A 25408-nucleotide genomic window follows, 5' to 3' on the forward strand; every position below is an offset into this window, starting at 1 on the left:
CCAAATAATGTATGTAGATGCTCCTCCCTCAAAGAAATGGAGCTTAACTCTCCACTCCTTAAAGTGTGGACTGCACAGAGGGACTTCCTTCCAAAGAACACTGTATGGATAGGGAGGAGGGGGAAGAGTAACTTTACAGTGGAGAAACCTAACACACTAAACACACTACTCAGCCAGGTAGGGGAACAGCAAGATTAATATCAACAGTAATAAGTCAGATCGATGGTATGATTCCCTGATATGGTATGAGAATTTACCTCTGTGGCCTTCCTTCCAAAAATCCAAACCTAAGTCTAAGCATGAGGAAAACATTAGACAAATCCCAGTTGGGGGAAATTTTATGAAATATCAGTACTCCGTAAAATTCTCAAGGTCAAAAGGCAAGTCTAAACTGTCACAGCTAAAAGGAATCTAATGAGACATGATAACTGAGTAATGCCGTATCCTGGATGGGATCATGGAATAAAAAAAAGGGTATTAGGGGCTTCCCTGGTGGCGCAGTGGTTGAGAGTCCACCTGCCGATGCGGGGGGCGCGGGTTTGTGCCCCGGTCCGGGAAGATCCCACATGCCGCGGAGCGGCTGGGCCCGTGAGCCATGGCCGCTGAGCCTGCGCGTCCGGAGCCTGTGCTCGGCAACGGGAGAGGCCACAGCAGTGAGAGGCCCACGTACCGCAAAAAAAAAAAAAACAAAACTCAAAAACCAAAAAAACGATATTAGGTAAAAACTAAGGCAGTCTGACTAAGACATAGACTTTAGTTCATAATAATGTATCAGTATGGTTCATTAATTGTGATAAATGTACCTACTATATGAATGTAAGTTGTTAATAATAGGGGAAACTGGCTATGGGTTATATATGGCCTCTGTGGTATCTTTGCAGTTTTTCTGAAAATCTGACTATTGTTAAAACGTTTATTTAAAAACTTTTTAAGGATACACAGGAAACTGTTAACAGTGGTTGCCTGTGAGGGGTTATTGGGGCTGGGAAGATGGAGCATAGGATGGAAGGGAAATATTGAGTACCTGAAAAGATATTTATTTAACATCTTTATTGGAGTATAATTGCTTTACAATGGTGTTAGTTTCTGCTGTATAACAAAGTGAATCAGCTATACATATATCCCCATATCTCCTCCCTCTTGCATCTCCCTCCCACCCTCCCTATCCGATCTCTCTAGGTGGACACAAAGCACCTAGCTGATCTCCCCGTGCTATGCGGCTGCTTCCCACTAGTATCTGTTTTACATTTGGTAGTGTATATATGTCCATGCCACTCTCTTACTTCATCCCTGTTTACCCTTCCCCCTCCCCGTGTCCTCAAGTCCATTCTCTACGTTTGTGTCTTTATTCCTGTCCTGCCCCTAGGTTCTTCAGAACCTTTTTATTTTATTTTTTTAGATTCCATATATATGTGTTAGCATACGGTATTTGTTTTTCTCTTTCTGACTGACTTCACTCTGTATGACAGACTCTAGGTCCATCCACCTCACTACACATAACTCAATTTCTTTTCTTTTTATGGCTGAGTAATATTCCATTGTATATATGTGCCACATCTTCTCTATCCATTCATCTGTTGATGGACACTTAGGTTGCTTCCATGTCCTGGCTATTGTAAATACAGCTGCAGTGAACACTGTGGTACATGACTCTTTTTGAATTATGGTTTTCTCAGGGTATATGCCCAGTAATGGGATTGCTGGGTCATATGGGAGTTCTATTTTTAGTTTTTTAAGGAACCTCCTTACTGTTCTCCATAGTGGCTGTATCAATTTACATTCCCACCAACAGTGCAAGAAGGTTCCCTTTTCTCCACACCCTCTCCAGCATTTATTGTTTGTAGATTTTTTGATGATGGCCATTCTGCCTGGTGTTAGGTGATACCTCATTGTAGTTTTGATTTGCATTTCTTTAATGATTAGTGATGTTGAGCATCCTTTCATGTGTTTGTTGGCAATCTGTATATCTTCTTTGGAGAAATGTCTATTTAGGTCTTCTGCCCATTTTTGGATTGGGTTGTTTGTTTTTTTGATATTGAGCTGCATGAGCTGCTTGTATATTTTAGAGATTAATCCTTTGTCATTTGCTTTGTTTGCAAATATTTTCTCCCATTCTGAGGGTTGTCTTTTCGTCTTGTTTATGGTTTCCTTTGCTGTGCAAAAGCTTTGAAGTTTCATTAGGTCCCATTTGTTTATTTTTGTTTTTATTTCCATTTCTCTAGGAGGTGGGTCAAAAAGGATCTTGCTGTGATTTATGTCATAAAGTGTTCTGCCTATGTTTTCCTCTAAGAGTTTGATACTGTCTGGCCTTACATTTAGGTCTTTAATCCATTTTGAGTTTATTTTTGTGTATGGTGTTAGGGAGTGTTCTAATTTCATTCTTTTACATGTAGCTGTCCAGTTTTTCCAGCACCACTTATTGAAGAGGCTGTCTTTTCTCCATTGTATATTCTTGCCTCCTTTATCAAAGATAAGGTGACCATATGTGCGTGGGTTTATGTCTGGGTTTCCTATCCTGTTCCATTGATCTATATTTCTGTTTTTGTGCCAGTACCATACTGTCTTGATGACTGTAGCTTTGTAGCATAGTCTGAAATCTGGGAGCCTGATTCCTCCAGCTCCGTTTTTATTTCTCAAGATTGCTTTGGCTATTCAGGGTCTTTTGTGTTTCCATACAAATTGTGAAGTGTTTTGTTCTAGTTCTGTGAAAAATGCCATTGGTAGTTTGATAGAGATTGCATGGAACCTGTAGATTGCTTTGGGTAGTATAGTCATTTTCACAATGTTGATTCTTTCAATCCAAGAACATGGTATATCTCTCCATCTGTTTGTATTGTCTTTAAATTCTTTCCTCAGTGTCTTACAGTTTTCTGCATAGAGGTCTTTTGTCTCCTTTGGTAGGTTTATTCCTAGGTATTTTATTTTATTTTTTTGTAATGGGAGTGTTTCCTTAATTTCTTTTCCAGATTTTTCATCATTAGTGTATAGAAATGCAAGAGATTTCTGTGCATTAATTTTGCATCCTGCTACTTGACCAAATTCATTGATTAGTTCTAGTAGTTTTCTGGTAGCATCTTTAGGATCCTCTGTGTATAGTATCATGTCATCTGCAAACAGTGACAGTTTTACTTCTTCTTTTCTGATTTGTATTCCTTTTATTTCTTTTTCTTCTCTGATTGCTGTGGCTAAAACTTCCAAAATTATGTTGAATAAGAGCGGTGAGAATGGGCAACCTTGTCTTGTCCCTGATCTTAGTGAAAATGGTTTCAGTTTTTCACCATTGAGGACGATGTTGGCTGTGGGTTTGTCATATATGACCTTTGTTATGTTGAGGTAAGTTCCCTCTATGGCTACTTTCTGGATGGTTTTTATCATAAATGGATGTTGAATTTTGTCAAAAGCTTTTTCTGCATCTGTTGAGATGATCATATTGTTTTTCTCCTTTGATTTGTTAATATGGTGTATCACATTGATTGATTTGCGTATATTGAAGAATCCTTGCATTCCTGGGATAAACCCCACTTGATCATGGTATATGATCCTTTTCATGTGCTGTTGGATTCCATTTGCTAGTAGTTTGTTGAGGATTTTTCATCTGTGTTCAACAGTGATATTGGCCTGTAGTTTTCTTTCTTTGTGACATCTTTGTCTGGTTTTGGTCTCAGGGTGATGGTGGCCTCATAGAATGAGTTTGGGAGTGTTCCTCCCTCTGCTATATTTTGGAAGAGTTTGAGAAGGATAGGTGTTAGCTCTTCTCTAAATGTTTGATAGAATTCGCCTGTGAAGCCATCTGGTCCTGGGCTTTTGTTTTTTGGAAGATTTTTCATCACAGTTTCAATTTCAGTGCTTGTGAGTGGTCTGTTTATATTTTCTGTTTCTTCCTGATTCAGTCTCGGAAGATTGTGCATTTCTAAGAATTTGTCCGTTTCTTCCAGGTTGTCCATTTTATTGGTGTATAGTTGCTTGTAGTAATCTCTCATGATCCTTTGTATTTCTGCAGTGTCAGTTGTTACTTCTATTTCATTTCTATTTCTATTGATTTGAGTCTTCTCCCTTTTTTTCTTGATGAGTCTGCCTAATGGTTTATCAATTTTGTTTATCTTCTCAAAGATACTTTTTTTTTTTTGCGGTATGCGGGCCTGTCACTGTTGTGGCCTCTCCCGTTGCGGAGCACAGGCTCCGGACGTGCAGGCTCAGTGGCCATGGCTCACGGGCCCAGCCGCTCCGCGGCATGTGGGATCCTCCTGAACCAGGGCACGAACCCGTGTCCCCTGCATCGGCAGGTGGACTCTCAACCACTGCGCCACCAGGGAAGCCCTTAAGATACTTATTTTTGAACTATAAAAATAAAAAAATTCAGTAGAGTTAAGAAAACTGAAGACTTTATATTTCTTGTTTGAGAACAGTAAGATTCGTTCTCTTTAAAGTCTTTAGGAAGTTTTTAGAAGTTTAGAAAGTACTATATTTGTGTTGACCATTACTACAGCTACTACTGTTACTATTTAGAAACATCTTAATTTTGAATTCCTGGAGATCTGGAGCTATACCTTAGGTTTAAGATAAGATACAGCTGTGTGGTTCTGCGCTCCATACCTTGCGCTGGGTTGCTTAATAAATATTTATATTTGACTGTATTTGGAGGCCTTTAGTCAAATGCTGACAGCCGTTCTCTCCTTTGTTAGCTCATCGGTAGCTGTGAACTTTTTAATCTTTTTAAATTAAAATTTTTATCTTAGCTTTCCAAGGTTCCGTGTCTTTTCTCTTGGTTCTCCGTATCTGGGAAAGTTAGAAGCCAGCCTTTCCTTCATTAAGAATAGCATGCCTACTCCCATGATTTTTAAGACTGTCACGGAACTGTTGTGAATAGGGGTAAAGAACCTGATTTTTACATTTCATTTCACATAAATGTTTTATTTTCAATAATGGAGGCAGTTTGTAGTTGCTGTCACCATTAATTTCTTGCTAGATGTTTGCTAAGAGGATCGAGTACAGAAGTAATATGTAAGTTTACAACTGCAAATAAAATCATGTCAAATCTAAACAAGGGAAGAGGGAGGGCAGAGAAACATTCTTTCTGAGAAAAAGCAGGATGTGGACTCTTTCATCAGCATCATCCTTCTATGAGGCTGTTTGTTTCCATGTTTGCAGAAAGAAATAAGTGGACACTAGGCACTTTGTAAGGTGACTTCCAAATGTTATGTCATTTTTTTTCCTTAAAAGAAACCTGTGAGGCATATTATTTTCTACTTGTTGAAGAAAAGGAGGCTTAGAGAAAGGATGTATCTTGTCCACATTTACACAGGGATTAAATGGCTGCGTCAGGGATTGAACACAAGCCGGCTAGATTCTGAAGCCCCTCGTATATACTAGGCATGTTTTTTCTGGTGTCTGTCCTCTTTCTACTACACACATTGCTGTGAATAAAGGAGACAGAAGTTGGTATTAATGGAAGTTTGTCCAGATAAATTAGTATCCTTTAACTTGGTAACTTTATAGACTGGAAGAGAACTTGGGGCTAGAACCCACAGAAGATACCTGATTTATAAAAGGACCACCGAGGTGACCACTTCATTTCACTGAACATGATGTTTGAGGCCAAAATGTTGGGACCTGATACAAGAAAAAAAAGGCTTAGTGAGAAAGATACCAATGTATTCCTTCAGTATTTATTTCTTTAAATAGCTACTGAAAATGATGCATTTTAAAAGATATGATTTATTGATACTGTTTCCATTGCATTTTCTGGGCAGAATTCCATTTTTTATGTTGGAAGAAAATGCATAGTTATAAGTCTGTGGGGCTGTAAGCAGAAAATTGGCACTTTGAGGTTTGATCATGTGGCCAGTGGCCCCAGGCATTTAGTAGGCACATACCTAAAAGATAGTTTCAATTTTTAAAGTTGTAAGACCTGTATACCTGAAGTTAGAGTGTTCCAGTTTCAGTAACAGGTCATCCCCAAACTTACTGTGTTCACAGATTCTGTGGGTCAGGACTTTGGACAGTATCCAGAGAGGGATGGCTTGTCTCTATTCCACAATATTTGTGGCTTCAGTTGGGAAGAGTGGACAGCTGGGGAAACCATCTGGATGGGTTTTCACTCATATGTCTCGTATTTTTACTGGTGGCTGGCTGGGGTCTATCCTGGTAGTTGGAGGTGTTGACCAGAGTACCTAGATGTAGTCTGCCCAGTCTGGGCTGGCCTGTCTTACAGCATGATGGCATCAGGGGTGTCAGGGTTCTTACACAGTGACTCAGATCTTCAAGCTCAAGTGTTCTAGCAAATGAGATAGAAACTGCACCGTGTTTTATGATCCCGTCTTGGAAGTCATCAGGCATCACTTTTGCCCTTAAAGCACTGAGAAGCCTACCTAGGTTCCAGGGGAGGGGGCATAGATCCCTCCTTTCAATTGGAAACAAGTCACGGTTGCATTGTAGAAGACCACATGAGATGGGCGATACCATTGTGACTATTTTTGGGAAGATATCATTTGCCCAACAGAATATTAGGCCATACAATGCAGGTTATCTATCTTATATAGGACTGGAGATGACTGTATTCATGCCTCCTGTCCTTCCTTTCTATTTATAGCCTAGCAATAGCTTCATGTCCATGGTTACTTCTCAGTTTTTTTTACCTTTCCTCAGTTTCATGTTGCTGTATTTCTCATTAATAAGTCAAGGTAATCTAATAGCCTCTCAATCTCTGTGGATTAGTAACAATACAGCTTTATTTTTGTTTAGTCTTTATGGGAGGAATGGTGTTCCTGCAGTCATTTGAGGACCCAGACTTACTCCATCTAATGACACCACCACCCACTAAGGGCTCTGAATCCTCTTTTAGGCCCTCCGCAACTGGCATAGATAAGACACCCTTCTCTTAACTGCCTAGTGTTGGTCATTCATATCACCTCTGTTCATGTTTTGTTGGTGACAGCTAGCTAGTCATATGGTCCCCCCTAGACTCAAGGGCACTGAGAAATACAGTCCGGTGTGTGTCCAGGGAGAAAGGCAAGGTGTGAATATTAGCTACATCTGCTACATTTGCCATGTTTGCCATCTCCTGTCCTCTATCCCCCAGGCTGCTAAGGAACCTGAACCTAAGCATTGCCAGAAAAGTCAAGGGTAGAATGAAACTAACCAAGCAACCAATTATTCAGTTTCTTTTAAAGTATATCAGTTTGCAAAGTAGTATTGGAATTGTAGGAATTTAGACCTGAGGTTATTAAAGATTATTTAGTTCAGTGGTTTAAGACTGTTGACACCATGATTTCCTCATGGTGTTTGGAAGGAGATTGCTTTCATCCAAACAAACTTATGGGAAACTCCAATTTATATAACAGGTAAGAGTGAAGCTGCTCTGGTTAAAAAGAGGTTGTGTCCCCATCCTTTTCCTCTGTGCTAGCCCCTAAGGCTTTTCCAAAGAATCCTAGGGCTCTGTGGATCAGATCTAACCACTTTCTTTAACAGACATGAGAAACCGGGGCACAGAGAGGCAGAGACATATTTACCAAAGATTACATGGCTTGTCTATAGCAGACTGAAGGTTGAAATCACATCTTGGTATCCTTGGGCCAGTGCTCTTTGTATTATTATTCACTTAAAAATTGTGCCATTGCCTCTTTTCCGTACACATAGTCCTTGAGCCCCTGGCCTGAGGTAGGACATAATATACCTTCCTGGTATTTTTGGCTTCTTCTCTTCATTATCCTAGCGGTGGGCAAAGGGCCAGGAGAGGGAAAAGAGCTTCTCTAGGAATAGCTATAGCATTTCTCTCCATAGATGATGATTTCCTCATACTGTGAGGAATGGGGGCTTGCACTTGAGTCCATCTGTCGATGGACATTTAGGTTGCTTCCATGTCTTGGCTACTGTAAATAGTGCTGCTACGAACATTGGGGTGCATGTATGATTTCCTCATGGTGTGAGAAATGGGGGATGCCGTGGCATCATGGGGACCAGGGATGGGGGCTACCTGAATTCACTTGCCCTCTGACCCTGATAGGGTCATGTCACTGTATCTGGAGGGGAGCACAGTGTGGTGGAAACAACATGGGCTCTGGAATTCAGCAGACCTGGATTTAAATCTTAGGAGTTGATGTGACTTGGGGCAAGGCATTTTCTCATCTGAGCCTCAGTTTCCATACTTCTCATGGGAATATAATTACTGGCATTGAAGATTGTTGGCAGAATTAGAGGTAATATACTTGAAGCCTCATTACACAGTAGAAAGTAATGTTGCCATTGGGAGCATCCACTTGGTGTCTGTCAGACCGAAGTTTACGTCATAGTTCTGTCACCTGTACGAGCTTCAGATCTTAAATTTCTTTTCTGTAAAGTGAGGTAGTGGTTAAAAGCGTGGACTTGGGAGGCTGCATAAAGCAGGAACCGTGGAGCCAGACTGTTCCCCGTTGGAATCCTGGTTTTGCTCTTACCTAGCTGTGTAGCCTTGGGAAAGTTATTTAATCTGTGTCTTGGTTCCATCTTCTATGAAATGGGGATGGTAATAGTTGGTAATATTTGAGGTTGCAGTGAAGATTAAATAAGTAAATATTTGTAGAATAGTGCCTGGTACCTAGTGCTGTGGAAGTGTCTGTTAAAGCAAATAACATAGATAAATACCTCATAGGATGCGGTAGAGATTATTTTGATATGAAATATAAAGACCTATAATCATTTTCTGGTAATAAGCACCATAAGTATTGACTATTATTATTTTTTAACAGAAGTATAGTTGATTTATCATGTTGTGTTAGTTTCAGATGTACAGCAGTGATTCAGTTATACATAGATACATCTATTTTTCAGATTCTTTTCCATTATAGGTTATTACAAGAGAGTGAATGTAGTTCCCTGTACTATACAGTAGGTCCTTGTTTATCTATGTTATGTATAGTAGCTTGTATCTGCTAATCCCCAAATCCTAATTTATCCTTCTCCTCCCTTTCCCCTTTGATAACCATAAGATTGACTTTTATGTCTGTGAGTCTATTTCTGTTTTGTAAATAAATTTATTTGTATTATTTTTTTTTAGATTCCATATGTAAGTGATATCATGTGATATTTGTCTTAGTCTGACTGACTTCACTTAGTATGAAAATCTTTAGGTCCATCCTTGTTGCTGCAAATGGCATTATCTCATTCTTTTTTAGGGCTAATATCCCATTGTATATATGTATGTATTGGGGGTGTGTGTGTATATATATATACACACCACGTCTTCTTTATCCATTCCTCTGTCGATGGACATTTACGTTGCTTCCACGTCTTGGCTATTGTAAATAGTGCTGCTATGAACATTGGGGTGCATGTATCTTTTCGAGTTAGAGTTTTCGTCTTTTCTGGATATATGCCCAAGAGTCTTGCTTGGCTATTATTAAATAAGTATTAGCTATATTGTTAAAGGTAGAATTAACCTTTCCTGAGGTCCTACAAAATTCTAGACCATATGCTAGGAAATTTTTCTTTTAATCATCTTTGATATTTTTCCGGATTTGGGGGAATGGTCCACACAGGTGCTTCCTATACCTGTGATTTGTTTCCCTTTACAGAAAGTAGGTAGTGGCCTGCCTGGCTTTCTCCCTGTCCCAGTAACCCTGCCAGGGACACACATTGGGTAGAAGTGGCCTTGTTTCCCAAATCCATTTTGCCGTGACCTCCCCACCCAGACTTCCAGGAGGTGGTTGTTCAGGGGCACAGGAGAGCTGTTGGAAAGTAAGCCAGTGCTACAGTGACTCTGGAGCTCTTTGGGGATGTTAGTTATTTCTCCAATAGTCAATATATATCCTTGTGGAATCGCTGGAAAAGAGACTTTTGCTTAGAAACTTTCTGTCTTTACTAACGAATTAGCACTGGATACCATTTTATTTTATTTATTTATTTATTTATTTAGTCGTGCCACTAGGCTTGTGGGATCTTAGTTCCCCGACCAGGCATCGAACCTGGACCCACAGCAGTGAAAGCACTGAGTCTTAACCACTGGACTGCCAGGGAATTTCTTGATACCATTTTAAAATTAACTTTTGCTGTTTTCATCCTAGTATATGGAAGAAACACATTCATCCAGTAATAGCCACTTCAAACTTTTGAGTGTGTATAGTTATCTTGTCGGTCTATCTAATATTCTCAAGAAATGGATTCCGTGGTATGTTTTCAGGAAAATGCCAAATATTTTAATAAAAATAACTTTGTTGATCTTAACCTATTTATGTCATTTGGAATTATTGTTCCTACATTTTATTTATGAATATAGCATGGGATTCAGGCAGTCTTGTGAAATTTGACTTCAGTTCATAGTAACTGATTAATACTCAAGAGTGGGCTTTGGAGAATTATTCATGCTGATTCTGGATAGGGTCTGCCTAGCACTTAAGCAAGGCCTTAGGTTGAAAAAACTTGAGCTATGTAAATACAGGATGGGAATGATTCACCCTCATAACATCTTGTATCAAACGACTTGTAGTATTAGACGTTTGGAAGTCAGTGTAAGCGTTAGGATGCAGTCAGAATTGTGTACAGCCCAGAGGAGGAGTCTTTATTCCCGGATGCTGTATTTACGGCGGAAGCTGATCCATTTTACCATACGTAGATCGTGGTGACCGAGTTGGGGAAGGATCTGCAAAGAGTAGTTAAGACAGCATCCTTGACCAGGAAGGACTCAGTCTGGGTGGGGGACAGGAGTATAAAAGAGAGAGCTGGGGATGCTTGGTCTGAAAGAGAACACTTTGTAGTGACTGTCATTGCTGTTTTCAAATATTTGAAGGATGCACAGGTTTTTCTGGGAGCCGAGACAGTTCAGTAGAACAGCACACTTGGCTGAGGTCCCAGGCTAAGGGGAGAATTGCTGCTCACAAAATCTGGCTGGTAACGTTATCACCCATACAGCTGCCCCTCCCTGCAAACTCCTGGGAGGACCCTAAAGCATTCGGGGCAGAGAGCTCACTGGACACTGGCTTACCATCTCTTCCAGTGGCCTTCCTTTCCCTGCCAGCACCACATGGCTCTTACTTGCTCATAACATCTCCTTCCTTACCATGACTAGTTGGCCAGGAAGTAAAGCAACACCTGGTGTACTCTACCACAGTGCTGCTTAAGTTTTAATGTGTACATGAATCATCTGTGGATCTTATTGAAATGCAGATTCTGACTCAAGTGGGTCTTGATTGGGGCCCCATAAGCTGAATTTCCACAGGTGATGATGCTGCTGGTCAGTGGACCATCCTTGAGTAACAAGACTCTACTACAAATCATGAGTCTACCCTTTAGGCTACAGTCAAGCACTGTCAGGCCGAATGGCCACCTCCTCCATGTTGCTTTCAGGACTAAGCCGTACATCTGTATTAGCAGAGGGTTACTGCCTGGAAATCCTGCCTTTTTCCCTTCCCGGCACTCATGAAACACTTTTAAAAAAATTATTTACTTATTTATTTTTGGCTGCATTAGGTCTTCGTTGCTGTGCACGGGCTTTCTCTAGTTTCAGGGAGCGGGGGCTACTCTTTGTTACGGTGCGCAGGCTTCTCATTGCGGTGGCTTCTCTTGTTGTGGAGCACGGGCTCTAGGCACGCGGGCTTCAGTAATGTGGCTCATGGGCTCTAGAACGCAGGCTCAGTAGCTGTGGCGCACGGGCTTAGTTGCTCTGTGGCATGGGGGATCTTCCCGGACCAGGGCTCGAACCCGTGTCTCCTGCACTGGCAGGCGGATTCTTAACCACTGCACCACCAGGGAAGTCCCTCATGAAACACTTTTATCCAGAAATCACTTAGCCATTTGGTTTCTTTGTCATCTCTAGGGCCACTTCTGCAGTTATCCAACTTTTTTTTTTTCTTTTTTTAATTGCCTGAGAGCATTCTCAGGCCACAGGATTTGGCCCTGTCTGCAGGCCAGAAATACTGGGGAATTACTGTCACCTGTAAGCAGTTCTCAACTCTGACATGTTTGTTTGGTTTTTTTTAAATTAAACACATCATCTTGACTTTCACCCAAGTTGTTTGAGATACAGAAGTTTTTGTATATGTGCATGATGCTGTCAGATACTTTACCCCGAGACACAAGTATCCATTTGCCTAACATTGGGGCACATTTGTTTTCTCATAACTGTATACTTGTGATTATCCCAAGGGTACCCACTTACTCCAATTCATTGCAAAATGATCTTTAAAGATCTGTTTATAATACATTGAGCATTGAGGCCATAACCCCAGGAATAATGATCAAATCTTGTTAAATATATATGCCTCTCTTTTTCTTTCTTTTTTTTTAATGATTCAAGTTATCTGGAGTATTTTTGATTGTCATTGATTGAGGTCTTTTCAAGGTCATGTCTCTTCCCCCAGCAGTAGCTTGTTGGTCAAAATAAAGTGATTGAAAGTGTTCTTATGATGTGTTGATCTTGGTCTCAGGTGTCAGGTCCTACTGCTTTTCCATACAGGAGCTGTGTGGTCTCTGGCAAGGTACTTAATATCTCTGATCATCTGTGAACTCATCTGTAGAATAATGATGATAATCTTTACCTTGAAGAAATTAATTGAGATGTTTATGAAAGCACTTGGCCCATTTCCAGCACATGCCAGTCACTTTTATTTTTATTTTTTGTACGCGGGCCTCTCACTGTTGTGGCCTCTCCCGTTGCAGAGCACAGGCTCTGGATGCGCAGGCTCAGCGGCCATGGCTCACGGGCCCAGCCGCTCCGCGGCATGTGGGACCTTCCCAGACCGCGGTACGAACCCGTGTCCCCTGCATTGGCAGGCGGACTCCCAACCACTGCGCCACCAGGGAAGCCCGCCAGTCACTTTTAAAATGACAGCTTTGCCTCCCATTTGTTTCTCTTAGGCCAATTTCTAGCTTTTTTGGAGGGAGGGGCACACATTTTATTTCCTTTTTCACTATTCTCAAAGCATCTTGAGAACAGGATCTGTATTTTAAATCCTATCTTGGCTTTTCACTATGTGTTCAGTCATGATACGAATAAATTAATGAATGACTAGATAATCTCTAAGGTTTTCCTGACCTTTTAAGTCTTCTGATTGTTCGATCCTTCCAGTGTTCTGGCTGCTTAGAAAAAAATTGGGAAATTCTCTTAAAATGAATGTCTTCTATATTAAGGGATTTCCTCCTTAGTAGTCTTAAAAAAATATGTATTATATTATTACTAGTAAGTATGTACCTGGGCCCAGGAGTCGGCTGCAATAGTATAAGTAACATTTTCAATTTGTCATCTTGGGCCTGATTCTTTGTATAGTGCAAATGAGATAGTCAGAGGCTGGGCTTGATTTTGCTTCCCCTGCAGTGCTCTCTTGGGAAGATCTCTGTGAAAGATGAGCAAGAAATGTGCATTTGTTTTCATCTGTGACGTGAGATTTGGAAGTTATGCATAATAGAGGCTGAGTTTTGTGATATATTCATCTCAGTCCTCATGGAAGATGCATTTTATGTTCTGGATTAAATGTGCCCGGGATAGTGGGGTCAGGCCAACTCAGCGGGTTAGAGGAGAAGCAGTAGGTCCTTGCAGATCTTGGGACTGCACCTGGTTATCTGTCTAGGCGAGTAGTTCTTGAGTTGTCTGTATGAATAAGCTGCTGGGAGATAGGGCCAGTTGAGGCCATCTTTAGTACTTTGTCCTGTGCCTCTGGGATGGGCACCAAACTGGTATAAAGTACGTAGACTGTCACATCTAGACCTGAGTTTAAATCCTGGCTTGGGTACGTTACTTAATTCCGGAATCTCAGTTGTTTTCTTTTTAATATTTCAAAAGGGGTAATATCAGTCTTACAGTTTTTCGTGAGTGATAGATTAGATAGTATATGTTAAATGCCTAGTGCAGTGCTCGGCAGTGAGATTGGGCCCTGTGTTGATGATGACCATGGTGACACATTTCAGAAGGGCCACGTAGGAGACGAAGCAGGCCTGCCAACCGTGAAAGTATCAGCCCTGGTGTGTGACTGGGGAGTGTCCCAAAGTTGGCTGCCTTTTATGACTAAAGTGCAGACTGCAGTGGTGGTGCTCAAAGTTTTTCATGGGTCTGAAAAAAGAAGGTAACAATCTGGGGAAAGAAACACTTAATTGTATGTTTCATTCCATGAAATTTTGAAATACTGACACATATGTGAGTAGCTTCAAACTTTGCTCCCCTATTGATTATCTAAGAGTTGTTCTTCACTTATAGCTTCTTGTCCAGAGGGAAGTAAAAAAAAGAAAAAAGCCTTACTCATCTCTCCTCTGACAGTTTATTTCCATTCTGAACTATGCTTAAGCGACACTGCACCAAGCTTTGCTAATTAGCTTGTGGCCTGTCACTCACAGCGGATCATTCAGTCTCCATTTCAGGGCTTCAAGATGTCACCGTGAGGGCTCCCAGACAAAAGGTGTATTGGGTTCCATACCGTACAATTGATTGTGGGTTGTGGTTCTTTGGGTCAAGCTGAGCTAATTTTAGATTCTGGGAACCCTGGTAGTAAGTCATGAGGCTTGATGATGGCTGTGTAAAATAAAACACATTTTTGTTCTTTACATACAGCTATTTCGAACTGGAGAGCAGTGGTCTGAGGGATGAGATTCGATACCACTACATACATAACGGCAAGCCCAGGACAGAGGCACTTCCGTACCGGATGGCTGACGGACAGTGGCACAAGGTCGCACTATCAGTTAGTGCCTCCCATCTCCTGCTCCACGTCGACTGCAACAGGTATGACTTTGCCTTTGATCTTTCGTGATTGTGCCCTTGAAATTGAGCAATGGGGAAGGGATAAAGCCAACCCCCTCCAAGGCTTACTGGGAAACAAACCAAAGGACCCTAATCGTCATTTAACATACCAAAATGGGCCATTAGGCGTGCTGGAATGACCATCTGTAATATGTTAAGAAAACAGTTCATTAAAATGGAAACATATCAGGCAATTAGGAAGAAATGTACAAAAGGTTGATTATAGATGGGGGAATATTAAGTGCACCTCGGTGTACTCCAGGTACTAGCTGGAATTCCATGGAGCTGTGATCACAGTTAAGTGTGATATATTGTTGTTGAGTTCGTTCCACTTGGAAGCGAATGAGCTGGTCTACCTTCGACTGAATCTGAGAAGGCGGTGCTAGTGGAGCGGCTAATCCTATTCGACTTCATCAAGCACAGCTTTGCTTAAATATCTTTTCCAAATGGCAACTTCTTAAAGAGGCTGTTCTTTGAATCTTTTGGAATTGATGCCATTTATCCTCTGCAGAGGAATGAGCCTCCCAGCTTGTCAGAGGATGGGAGGACTATTTTGAAGTCGGGGCTTTCACAGGAGGTTGTGGGTTGGGTTGAGAAGGAGATGTTGGCTCCTGTGTCCATCCCTGGGCAGGGAGGTTGACTGCCAGCTGAAGAAAGGACACTGTTGGTCTCTATTGGATCACTTGTGGCTGGACAGCTGGATGATGGTGGTCAAGGGGAATATTTTGATTTCTCTAGAACCCACTGAAAGTCCTTACGGATAGTGATCTGAGTCCTATTATAGAGAATTTTTGGTGCTGCAAGGTAGCTATGAATTGTTGGTTTTTGTTAATGATACTGTCAAAGTTCAAATGATTGTTTGGCCACAGAACTTGTTCTCTTGGGCCCAGGATAAGGTACAGGCATGTTGGGGACAGCCTCCCTTCCGGCACCCAGTAGAAGGAAGCATAATCCAAGGTCAGGCATTTCTGATGAGATGATGCTTCAATGTACTTGCCATTCCAGCTCCGCAGTCTCTTTTTAGAAGAGGACCTGGAGAGGCAGAGAATAGAAACTAGTGTCAGGTTTAAGGGAAGTCCCGCCATCTTAAAGTGAGTCTTGGTACAGTTTGATGTCATCTGTTTTGGGCACTTTCTGGATTTTTCTGAAGAATCGTGGCTTCAACTAGATGTAATGTGTGTGCCTATGGACCACGTTTCCATAGAAACCATAAACTCCTTTTTACCGTGGGCTGGGCAGTCTGGGTAAAGCCAGCCCTCAGTCACTAACTCCACTTCCACCTTCAAGAGCTTATTGGCTCTTTCAGTTCTCTAGAACTAAAGTGGCCTGTCAGGGAGCACGCTTGCTCCCCCCTACCCACCACTCATGCTGCCCCAATGGGAGAGAAGAAGGGTCCTGCATATCCCCCTATGCCATAGGCCAGAAAGGAGCCTCAAAGGCCTCGTTTAGTAATTCCCAAATGAAAAGTCCTGGAGACACCACTGTTTCCTTGCTTTGCAATTTTTTTGCTTCCTCTTTTCAAAAGTTTTATCTTCTATTTCCCCATATTCTCCTCTCTAGAGAAGAGGCAAAAGAGGAGAGAGGATATGTCTCTGCTAATCTAAGGTTTCCTGCCTGCAAAATGCTCTGGTCCCTCTGAAATAGTCTCCCCTGCCATCCTCAGCCATGTTAGCTGTGGGAATTTGGGCACATTAATATCTTTTCATCCCAGTTTTGGGAGTGCTAATACTAGCACATACTCACAGATGCTAATGTTAGAAGAGATAATTCACATAAGGTGCTTTGGGTGGTGCTTGGCCTTTGGCACCCAGTACGTGGTGGTGGTTGTTACTGTTCTATTATTATTTATTCTGCACATCTGTGCTGTCTCTTCGTCTCCAAACTTTCATTTACTGTATATCCTGGCCTCTCTACCAGGAAAGTAGGGAGAGAACAGGAGAGCTGGAACCCACAGTATACTTCAGGGTCAGCCCCATTTATATGGAATGGATTGAGGAGATTCTAAATATTATTTCCCTTCTCTTGAAACTTTTTATACTTTGGTTCATGACATAACATGTTTTTATGTAAGATCTTGGAGTGAAAGCATAAAGTTGTTGCCAGTTAATGATTTATGGACCCAACACAAATGGGTTTTTTAGATAGGTTAGGGAAAGAGAGGCTGGGAACGACTGGGCCATAGAGGAGGTAAATTTTGATTTTGGTGTAGGAAAAGTCTAGAAACAGAGTTCCCAAACCTGAGTACACTTAAGAATTACTGGGGAACCTATAAAAAGCATATGAGTAACCGGGTGCTATCTCTGACCTAGTGGATCAGATTCTCTGAGGGTGGAACCATATTCTTCATAAGCTCTCCGGGTAGTTCCTAGGCAGGCAGGTTAGCCTTGGTGCATGGACTCGTGTTTGAAAACCCGTGGTTTAAATAGAGGGGGCACCTGTGGTTTCCCCAAATGTGGGAAACTCGACTGCATAGTTTGTGGTAGTGGGGGACTGCATTCGTGCTTTCCGCTGAAAAAAAATAGGGTGGGTAGAAGCTGGAGGACAGGCGGGGCTGCAACAAATAAGTGAGGGACCCTGGAAATCCAAGTACCTGAAGCAGATCCCCAGTAGGGAGGAGGAAAGTTTAAGGTGGGCTAGTGTCTATTACATGGAATAAACATATCTTCTTCAGAAGTTTCTTGCTAGCCAGCACTGGTTGATTTTAGGGTGGCAGAAGCTCTGGTCTATTTATCAAGATGCTGCTCTACTACTCATCTAGGCCACCCTCACAGAGAGTGAATTCAGAAAGGCTGATTTTTATTCCTTAAGCTATGTATTTCATACTGCCGTGAGATTCTTCCTTTTTGATTCCTTTACCCTTAAAGTTACACTGTCTTATTTTTCTCAACCTGTCACCTGCTAGAGTTGTGCTGGGTAGATGATAAATGGTGATGTGATAGATAATATTTATTGAGTGTTGACTGTGCTAGTGACAGTGCTAAGTGCTTTACATAGATGAATGCATCACTCAGGCTGTTATTTTTATCATTTAAAAATGATGGAGCTGGGCTTCCCTGGTGGCGCAGTGGTTGAGAGTCCGCCTGCTGATACAGGGGACACGGGTTCGTGCTCCGGTCCGGGAGGATCCCGCATGCCGCGGAGCGGCTGGGCCCGCGAGCTGCGGCCGCTGAGCTTGCGCGTCCGGAGCCTGTGCTCCGCAACGGGAGGGGCCACAGCAGTGAGAGGCCCGCGTACCGCAAAAAAAAAAAAAAAAAAAAATCAAATCCTAGAGCTGCCACTTAGCAGCAGCAGGATTGCAGAAATAGAATGTAACCTCAGTTCCAACGGGAGGGACTATTGTCACTGGACTTAGAATATGAGGCAAGGCAAGAGCCAGACTCAGTGTTAGCAGTTTGTTCTTTATTTCTAGTATTTTTCTCCCCTTGTCTTATATTGCCAGTCTTTGGAGTTGTTGGGTAAGATGTGGAATCTTACTAATGGAACCCATTGCCTTGGCATAAGGGAAGGGACCTCCATCTATTGTTGCACATCTACCACAGGCCAGCTAATGTGCTAAGTATAATACTCCTTAGGACGGCCATGTGGTGTGGGGGCAATTTCATTAGACCCATTTTACAGATTTGGAATTAGAAAGGCTCTGAGATGGTAAGTAACTCAGTCTCAATCACATAACATAAAAAGCATAGAGCCAAAACTGTGAACCAGGATCTAACTTCCCAGCCTTGTCTTCTCTCTTCTCTGCCTCTGAAATTCATGTCCTTCCCAAGACAAAGTTATAACCATGCCAGGAAGTCTTCCCAGGAGAGAGAATCTACAGAAGGTCCAGGAACCATAAAAACACTTGAAATCAGGAAGAGAAGATTGCCAGGCAGTTCTTTTGCTCTGAGGAACTGGAATGTAGCAGGATTTTCTACCTTTTCTAGAATTGAGAAACAGAGCCCTTTCAGACCTAATGACACAAATTGTCACAAGAAAAGCGACCGCTATTTTAGTTGGTAGGTGAACACTTTCTGCTTGCTATTGAGACACACTTTTCTCCCTGCTTCAGCTGTTCAGCTGGGCCTAGTTAGAAACTCCCAGAGTGTGGGTAGCAGATCACCTCAAGCTAGAAACATAAAAGGAACCACTCAGTTGGGTGGTCAGCCTGATTATCTCCACTGCCTTAGGTCTTTCTTTAGCTGCCTTGGTAATAATAGTTGCCAACAAAGCTGAGAAGGAGGCCTGAACTAATCTTCCTCAGCTTCCCCTGCTGCATTTTCGGCTCACCCCGTGGCCTCTCCCCATTACTCAAAGCCCACAATCCATTGACATTGGGGATTCAGGGCCTAAGAGTTCTTTCACCACAAAAGGGATTTTCTTTCCTTCTCTTTATTTGGTACCTCTTAATTTTCAATCAATCCATCCAGTGAAAGTATTGGACACACTATCTCTGCCAGGCTGTGGAGATACAAAGCATTAGGAGTTCTTGCCATCAGGAAATCCATGGTTTATTTGTCCAGTACTTTTGAATTCTGAAGCCACCAGGGCCCCCCCAGTGATTGGCCCTGGTCCTTGGATATCAGAAAAATCGTGGACTCAGATGGAAGCCTTGTGCACAGGCTGTTCTGACAACTCATAAAAGCAGCTGAGCAGTAGAGAGAACTGAAAAGCGTTACTCCCAGCATCTTGGTCTTGAAGTGACAGTGGAGGAATGGACTCAAAAGTGTTTTCCATTCAAATGGTACACGTATCCAGCCTTCAGCCAGAACTTTCTGCAATATGCAGGTCTCCCCACGCAAATCCCACCTCCTCTTGCCTCACTGCTGCAAAAATTTCTCTTACACAGTCCCATTGTAATGGAGCTCTGAACTCTCACCTCATTTGTTCAGATGTGCACAGGTAGACAGAGCGCGTGTGCACACACACACACCTGCAGCCCAGTTGTCACTCTGACCGTCAATGATTATATTCTAGACAGTAAACATATTTAGATTTTACTTCTAACGCACGCTATTTATTCACTGCAGAGTGCATTCAGTGTTTCCGTACAACTGATTTTGAAGAACATGCAGAACCAGGAAAATAAACTTTCTATAAATCACTGAACAAGTCAGTAATTCAAGGTTCCTCTTGAATATTTCAGAGTAACTTCAGGATGTGAGCATCTGTTTGTATCTCTAGGTTTTTCATAATGAAATATGGTGACACGGCATCTTCTTTCCAGAGAGCTCCTAAAGTGTTTACAAACATCATATTATTAAACCACACATTCCTTAAGGTAGTTAAGTCACGTATAATGTACTCCACTTTCTTTTATACAAACATTTGCACTAGAGTAAGGAGGGGGAAATTAAGAGATGAAGATCAAAGGCCAACGCTTCCAAAGGAGCCAGGCCAAGATTCTCAGTCTCCTGCTTCTCCTACTGACAGATTATTTACTTCACAAACAGGAACACGTGCACACAACTCATCATCAAAATTAAAACTGAGAATCCAGCATATGCCTCATGTCCAGCTAACCCGGTAGCACCAGCTCTTCTGTCCAGGAAGAGATGACGAGCAAGCTAGGAAGATAGGATATAACCCACGTGTAAATTTAACTAACAGTACAAGGCGACAGTGCAAGGGATGTTGTAAGTGCACGATGGATTGCTAGATTTCTGCTAGAGACAATCAGGTCTTGGAGACAACAGGAGAAAGAGCTCCTGGGGACATGGAATAGCCTCTCAATTTCTTACCATCCCAGGTGAAAATGCATGACAATTTCTGCAGCTTTACAGTTTTTGCCACTGTGTGATGTGATTCCATGCCAGTCATATGAGAACTGGGCTTAGAATGAGGTTCATCTTATAAGCATTACACAGCCACTTATAGTGCTGGTGAGAGAAGAGTGTGTATGGGTGAGTGGATGAAGTTGGCGGTGAGAGAAAGCCTGCAGGAAGAGACAGAGAAGGAAATATGACAGGGGAGGGGAGGACAGGGGAAGAAAAGCTGTTCTCCAAGTGACCAGGCATATGGGCTCTGTGGTCTAACCTAAACTTGTAGCGAATGCTGGACCTTTGTCTTGGTTTTGCCATTTATAAAATGTGACTTAAATGCAGTGATGCAGGGATATGAAATCAGGAAATCTGTGTCTTACATTCTTTGAAGATTCCTCCCATCGTCTTGTCCTCTAATCTTTCCTCCCTCCCTATGCCAGAAACTCTGCTTGCATCTGTAAAATGGGAGTAATAGTAACTCTTCTACCATATGGTTGTTGTAGGAATGTAGCAAGAGAGTGTGTGCAAAATCCTTAGAAAATTTCAAGCTACTATATGAACACACAGCATCATGAAGTACTATAAACATATACCATCATATAGAAAAGATGTTAAAGTATCATATTGAAAATGAATATAATTAGGCAGATTTTCACCTGTATAAAAACAGTGGCTCGTGTCCCGTGGATGAGGATCTAGTGTTTAATGTGGATCGGTGGTGCAGTGTAGGGTTTGAGGTCCCTGAAGTTATTCTGACTGCCAAATCCTAGGCATGGTTCCCCAGTAGTTTGTCTTTTAGTTCCATGGTAGGTACTGCAACATCATGGTGCACGGTTTTTATGCCAACACAGTCCCTTTAAAAATAAGTAATTGCAGAGTTTCTTTAAAAATATGTAACTGAGGCTGAATGGGGAAGGAAACATCCCCTCCAATGTAACACGATCTTTCGTTGGTCCTGGCAGGGCTTTGAGAATGTGGTATGGCGTCTTTCCTTTTATATTTCTGTGAGAGAAGAGGTTCAAAGATTTACTTCGCCCCTCCTAAAGCCATGAGCCAAAATCGTCAGAGCTTTTAGGAGGAGGTGTAAATAAAGCAGGTGAATGAGGAAACTCATATGTTACAGTTTCCTGGGTCTCCTAAACAAAATAGATACTCTTCGCTTCTCTACTTTGAAAATCTGGCTTTCTAGCACAAAAACATTCTGGATTGAAAATTTGAGATGAAAGAAATTGTTAAATTTGTATGACCCTAGGAAATTCATTTACTGTCTCTGGGCCTTAGTTCCCTAGGTATAAAAAGAGGGGCTAGGACCAGATTGTTTCTAAATCTTCTTCCACCTCTACGCTTCTGGGCATCTCTCTGATTCTAGCTCATCACAGTGAGCTAGATGAGCTAGTTAGGGTATGATTTTTTTTTTTTTTTTTTTTGCCTTCAGAACCCTGGAGAGCAACCCAGCATGCCACCTTCACAGGGCTGCCTCTGTAGTAGACCGGCAGGGGGTTTGCAGTCATCTGAATTGATACCTGGGTTGACAGTGCAGCGTGCTGCTGGAGAGCAAAGATTACTTACCGTAGCTGCCCAATCTTTTTCTTTTTCTCATTTGTCTCCCTTCTTGCTGGAGTAGATGCTGAATATGCATTTTTGGATCTAAGACATGTTGGCATTTTGTTCCCTCCACTTGTGTTCTTTCTTTCTTTCAGACGTATTCTGACCCAGACATGTGGCAGCAGACAGCCTTTTTGGAGGGTACAGGCTGCCCTGGCTATGGAGGCCCTGGTAGCTTGGTAACCTACAAGATAGAGCAGTGTACTGTAGTCAGCAGATGATGGGTAGTTGTGCTGTTAAAAAACATAACACATCCTCTGAATACTGAAGGAAAAAAAGCCTTTGCTGCTGCCAAGCTGTAAAGACTTAAATAATGGGAGAGAATGAATCTAACGGTCTAGGTGGCCAATTTAATACAGTCCATGTTGTAGATTTTTTGGCAGAGTAGAGAGTGGCTGCTTAATTGTTACGACAGCTCAGACATTACCATGTTGGCTGTCTCATTCTGGCTGAGACCCTCACACTTCTACTCATGCTTTGTACCCTGCGGCTTATTCATCCCAACCTCATTAGGTGGATTCCGAATTTAACTTTGCCCTATCTTCTAATGACATCAGTAGATAAACCTATTTCTCATTTTGTCTTTTCCAAAACCTTTATCTTTTCCTCTTGTTGCCTGGTGGGTTTAAATATGCTTTTGGTGAACCGTGGCCTCAGTGGCAGAGAGAGGTAGGAGGTGAAAGGATCAATTGAAATGGATAATGAGAGAGTGGCCTGCATTTCCCCCTATCCACCTGCACTCCTGAGCTTTCAAAATTGCAAATGGAAAGGACTAAAAAGAAATACAATAGGTGGTTTGTATCTCTTTATCTGGTGGTTTGTTGGCTACCTGAGGCCATGAGGAGATTAATAAGGAGGCACAGTATTGCATACATGGGGCCTAAGATGTATTAAAATAGTAAGGAAAATAAGACTTCATTTCCAACTTACAGTGATTTCGTCTACATGCCTTCAGACACATCTTGAGTTGTGATTGTATTGCATGGGCATGGGTCTATACGGGATGAATGGAGGGGGAAATAGGCTGCAGGAGAAATAATGTTTTCTTGTAGGAGAAAATATTGAAGCTTGCATCTTTATTGTTACAATTCTACTCTGCCCTTTTTGATGGATGTGTATGGTTATTCCTTAAAAAGGAAAGCAGTGAGAGAAAATAAAAAGTCAAACCAGAACAATATGTATGATGCAACCGTATTTTTGAAAAAAAAATACATTTATACATTAGTTGTCTCTTTGCTTTTATGCTTCACTCATTGGAAAGGAGCATTGGGGAATAAAAAAATGCATGAGCCAGCCATGAGGACTTTTTAATTGGAAAGGAAAAAGAATTCCAAATACTACATTAGTTTTCTAGTTAGACCAGGGGTACAGATGTTGTCATTGAAAAGAACTGACTTTCCACACTACCAGAAAGAAATTCATCTATCTCTCTGGGAACTTAAATTAACGTTATAAATAATAGGCAGAGCGGTTGGAGGCAAGGAAACAGATTTATAGCTGAACCTGTTCGGCTGCTTTTCTCTTAGGGGGTGTGGTGGGGATGGGGTGTGAAGATGAGAAACCTTGGAAGGACAAGGTTTCCGTGCACGCTTTTCCCTGCTCTAACCCCCAGTTCAGTTGACTTTTGTCTCTCAGCCCATCCATCTTAACTTCTTGCGAGTGTGACTCCCAGATGGAGCTCCAGAGCCACTAAGCCAGCTGGTTAATGTGCCTGGGCCCTCAACTGAGGGTTTTCTGGGGCAATTAGAGTTGAAATAATTTCCCTTCTCCTTAAAGGGCCTGTGTGATGCTGTCTCTAACTCGTCCTCAGGAGTGTCCTGTTGCATCTCTACTCGTTAGAGTCTATTAGTCTGAGGATATCACTTACCTGACAGCAAATTTCACACGTAGGAACTTACAGGCTTGGAGTTGGGGCCCTGAGCTGGCTTCTTTGGGATACTCAGAATACTGGTATTACCCAGAATGGAATTTCATTTCCACTGGAGGTTAAGAGCCTTGGGCTGTGTTTCATTCTGGTGTGTCCCCAGCACAGCTCATGCAGTTACTCAGTGTTCTCCAAGTTGGTGCTGTCTTTGAAGCGGAAGCAAGGAAGGAGCTGGGCAATCTATGATTCCAATTTCTTGAATTCTTTGACATTTTGCCCTTAGAGGCCCAGCACTATGCTGGGAAAAACTCAGGCTTTTTGCTCAGTCATTGCTGAGTGGAGGTTAGTGTTTTGGACTTTTTTTCTTTTTTTTTTAAGAGGTGATTTATATATTCACTTGATTTTTTTGTAAAAGCACTCTGAGGTAGATGTTCTTGCATCGTATAGATAGGGACTTTTGAGGTGCTGAGAACAGAAATGACTCGTCCAGGGGTTCATAGTAAGTCAGTGGCAGGCTGGAGCCAGAGTCCAGAGGTCGTTCCTTACTCCTTTTTTTTTTTTTTGCGGTACGCGGGCCTCTCCCGTTGCGGAGCACAGGCTCTGGACGCGCAGGCTCAGCAGCCATGGCTCACGGGCCCAGCCGCTCCGCGGCATGTGGGATCTTCCCGGACCGGGGCATGAACCCGCGTCCCCTGCATCGGCAGTCGGACTCTCAACCACTGCGCCACCAGGGAAGCCCAGCTTTACTCCTTTCTCAGGGAGATTATTCTCTACCAATCCCCTCTACCTTCTTCCCTCCTTCTCCTCCTCTATCTTTTTAACACTCCCATGTGACAAGATAACACTTCTAACTTCTCATGGAAGAAGTGTAAGCCATCCCATTTATAAACTGAAACCAACAAAGGCCGAGTTCCATGTATTACTTTCTCAGACTGGGGAGGCTGGTCACTTCAAAGGGCTGCTTCCTTGTTGCACCAAAATCGACCTTGTTATAAATTCCAACCACTGTTGGTCTTTGGACTCTAGAAAGCTTATGTGAAATTATTTTTAGATTTAAAGACTCTCCTTCCTTCCTGGAATCTACAATGTTGACACACAGGTTCATGACTTCAATCCCACAGATATAATATGGGGTCAGGCCTTCGAATGGCCCATTATCCACATATGATTGGTATGCCTTGCATGTGCCTCTGTGCTGATGTGTAATGACCAGGGACCTAATCTTAAATCATGACTGACTGCAGATGAGCCATTCGGCCATTTCTTCAAATGTGAAATAGATGTGTTACACCGGTCTCCAGTGTTACACAGCTGGCTTTACACTGTTCCAATATAAATTTTGATATTCCCTATTTCAAGGTGATAAACTCTGTGTGTTCTTTAAGGTGACTTCGCAATCACAAGGTCTCATTAAAAACTACTGATGGTGAAATAAAGGGTTGGGCGGTAGGGGACCCCCATTTAGGAGGGCATTTGTCATTATTGCTTCTTTTATTGGTATCT

At 42.2% G+C, this 25408-nt stretch overlaps 1 protein-coding gene across 3 annotated transcripts in view; it reads left to right on the plus strand.

Annotated features, from left to right (window-relative positions):
• The window catches only part of NELL1 (neural EGFL like 1), an 853170-nt gene that overhangs the window by 104841 nt on the left and 722921 nt on the right, over window positions 1–25408 (plus strand). For 2 of the 3 annotated variants that reach the window (XM_082659859.1, XM_082659860.1), the window contains exon 4: window positions 14510–14680. The exons of the other annotated variant lie outside the window; for it this stretch is intronic. In XM_082659859.1, the coding sequence (XP_082515985.1) occupies window positions 14510–14680 (171 nt within the window). The remainder of the gene's footprint in view (window positions 1–14509; window positions 14681–25408) is intronic. 3 annotated transcript variants of the gene reach the window in all.

This window comes from Grampus griseus (genome assembly GCF_964374135.1).
Source record: "Grampus griseus genome assembly, chromosome: 8".
Taxonomy (NCBI): Eukaryota; Metazoa; Chordata; class Mammalia; order Artiodactyla; family Delphinidae; genus Grampus; species Grampus griseus.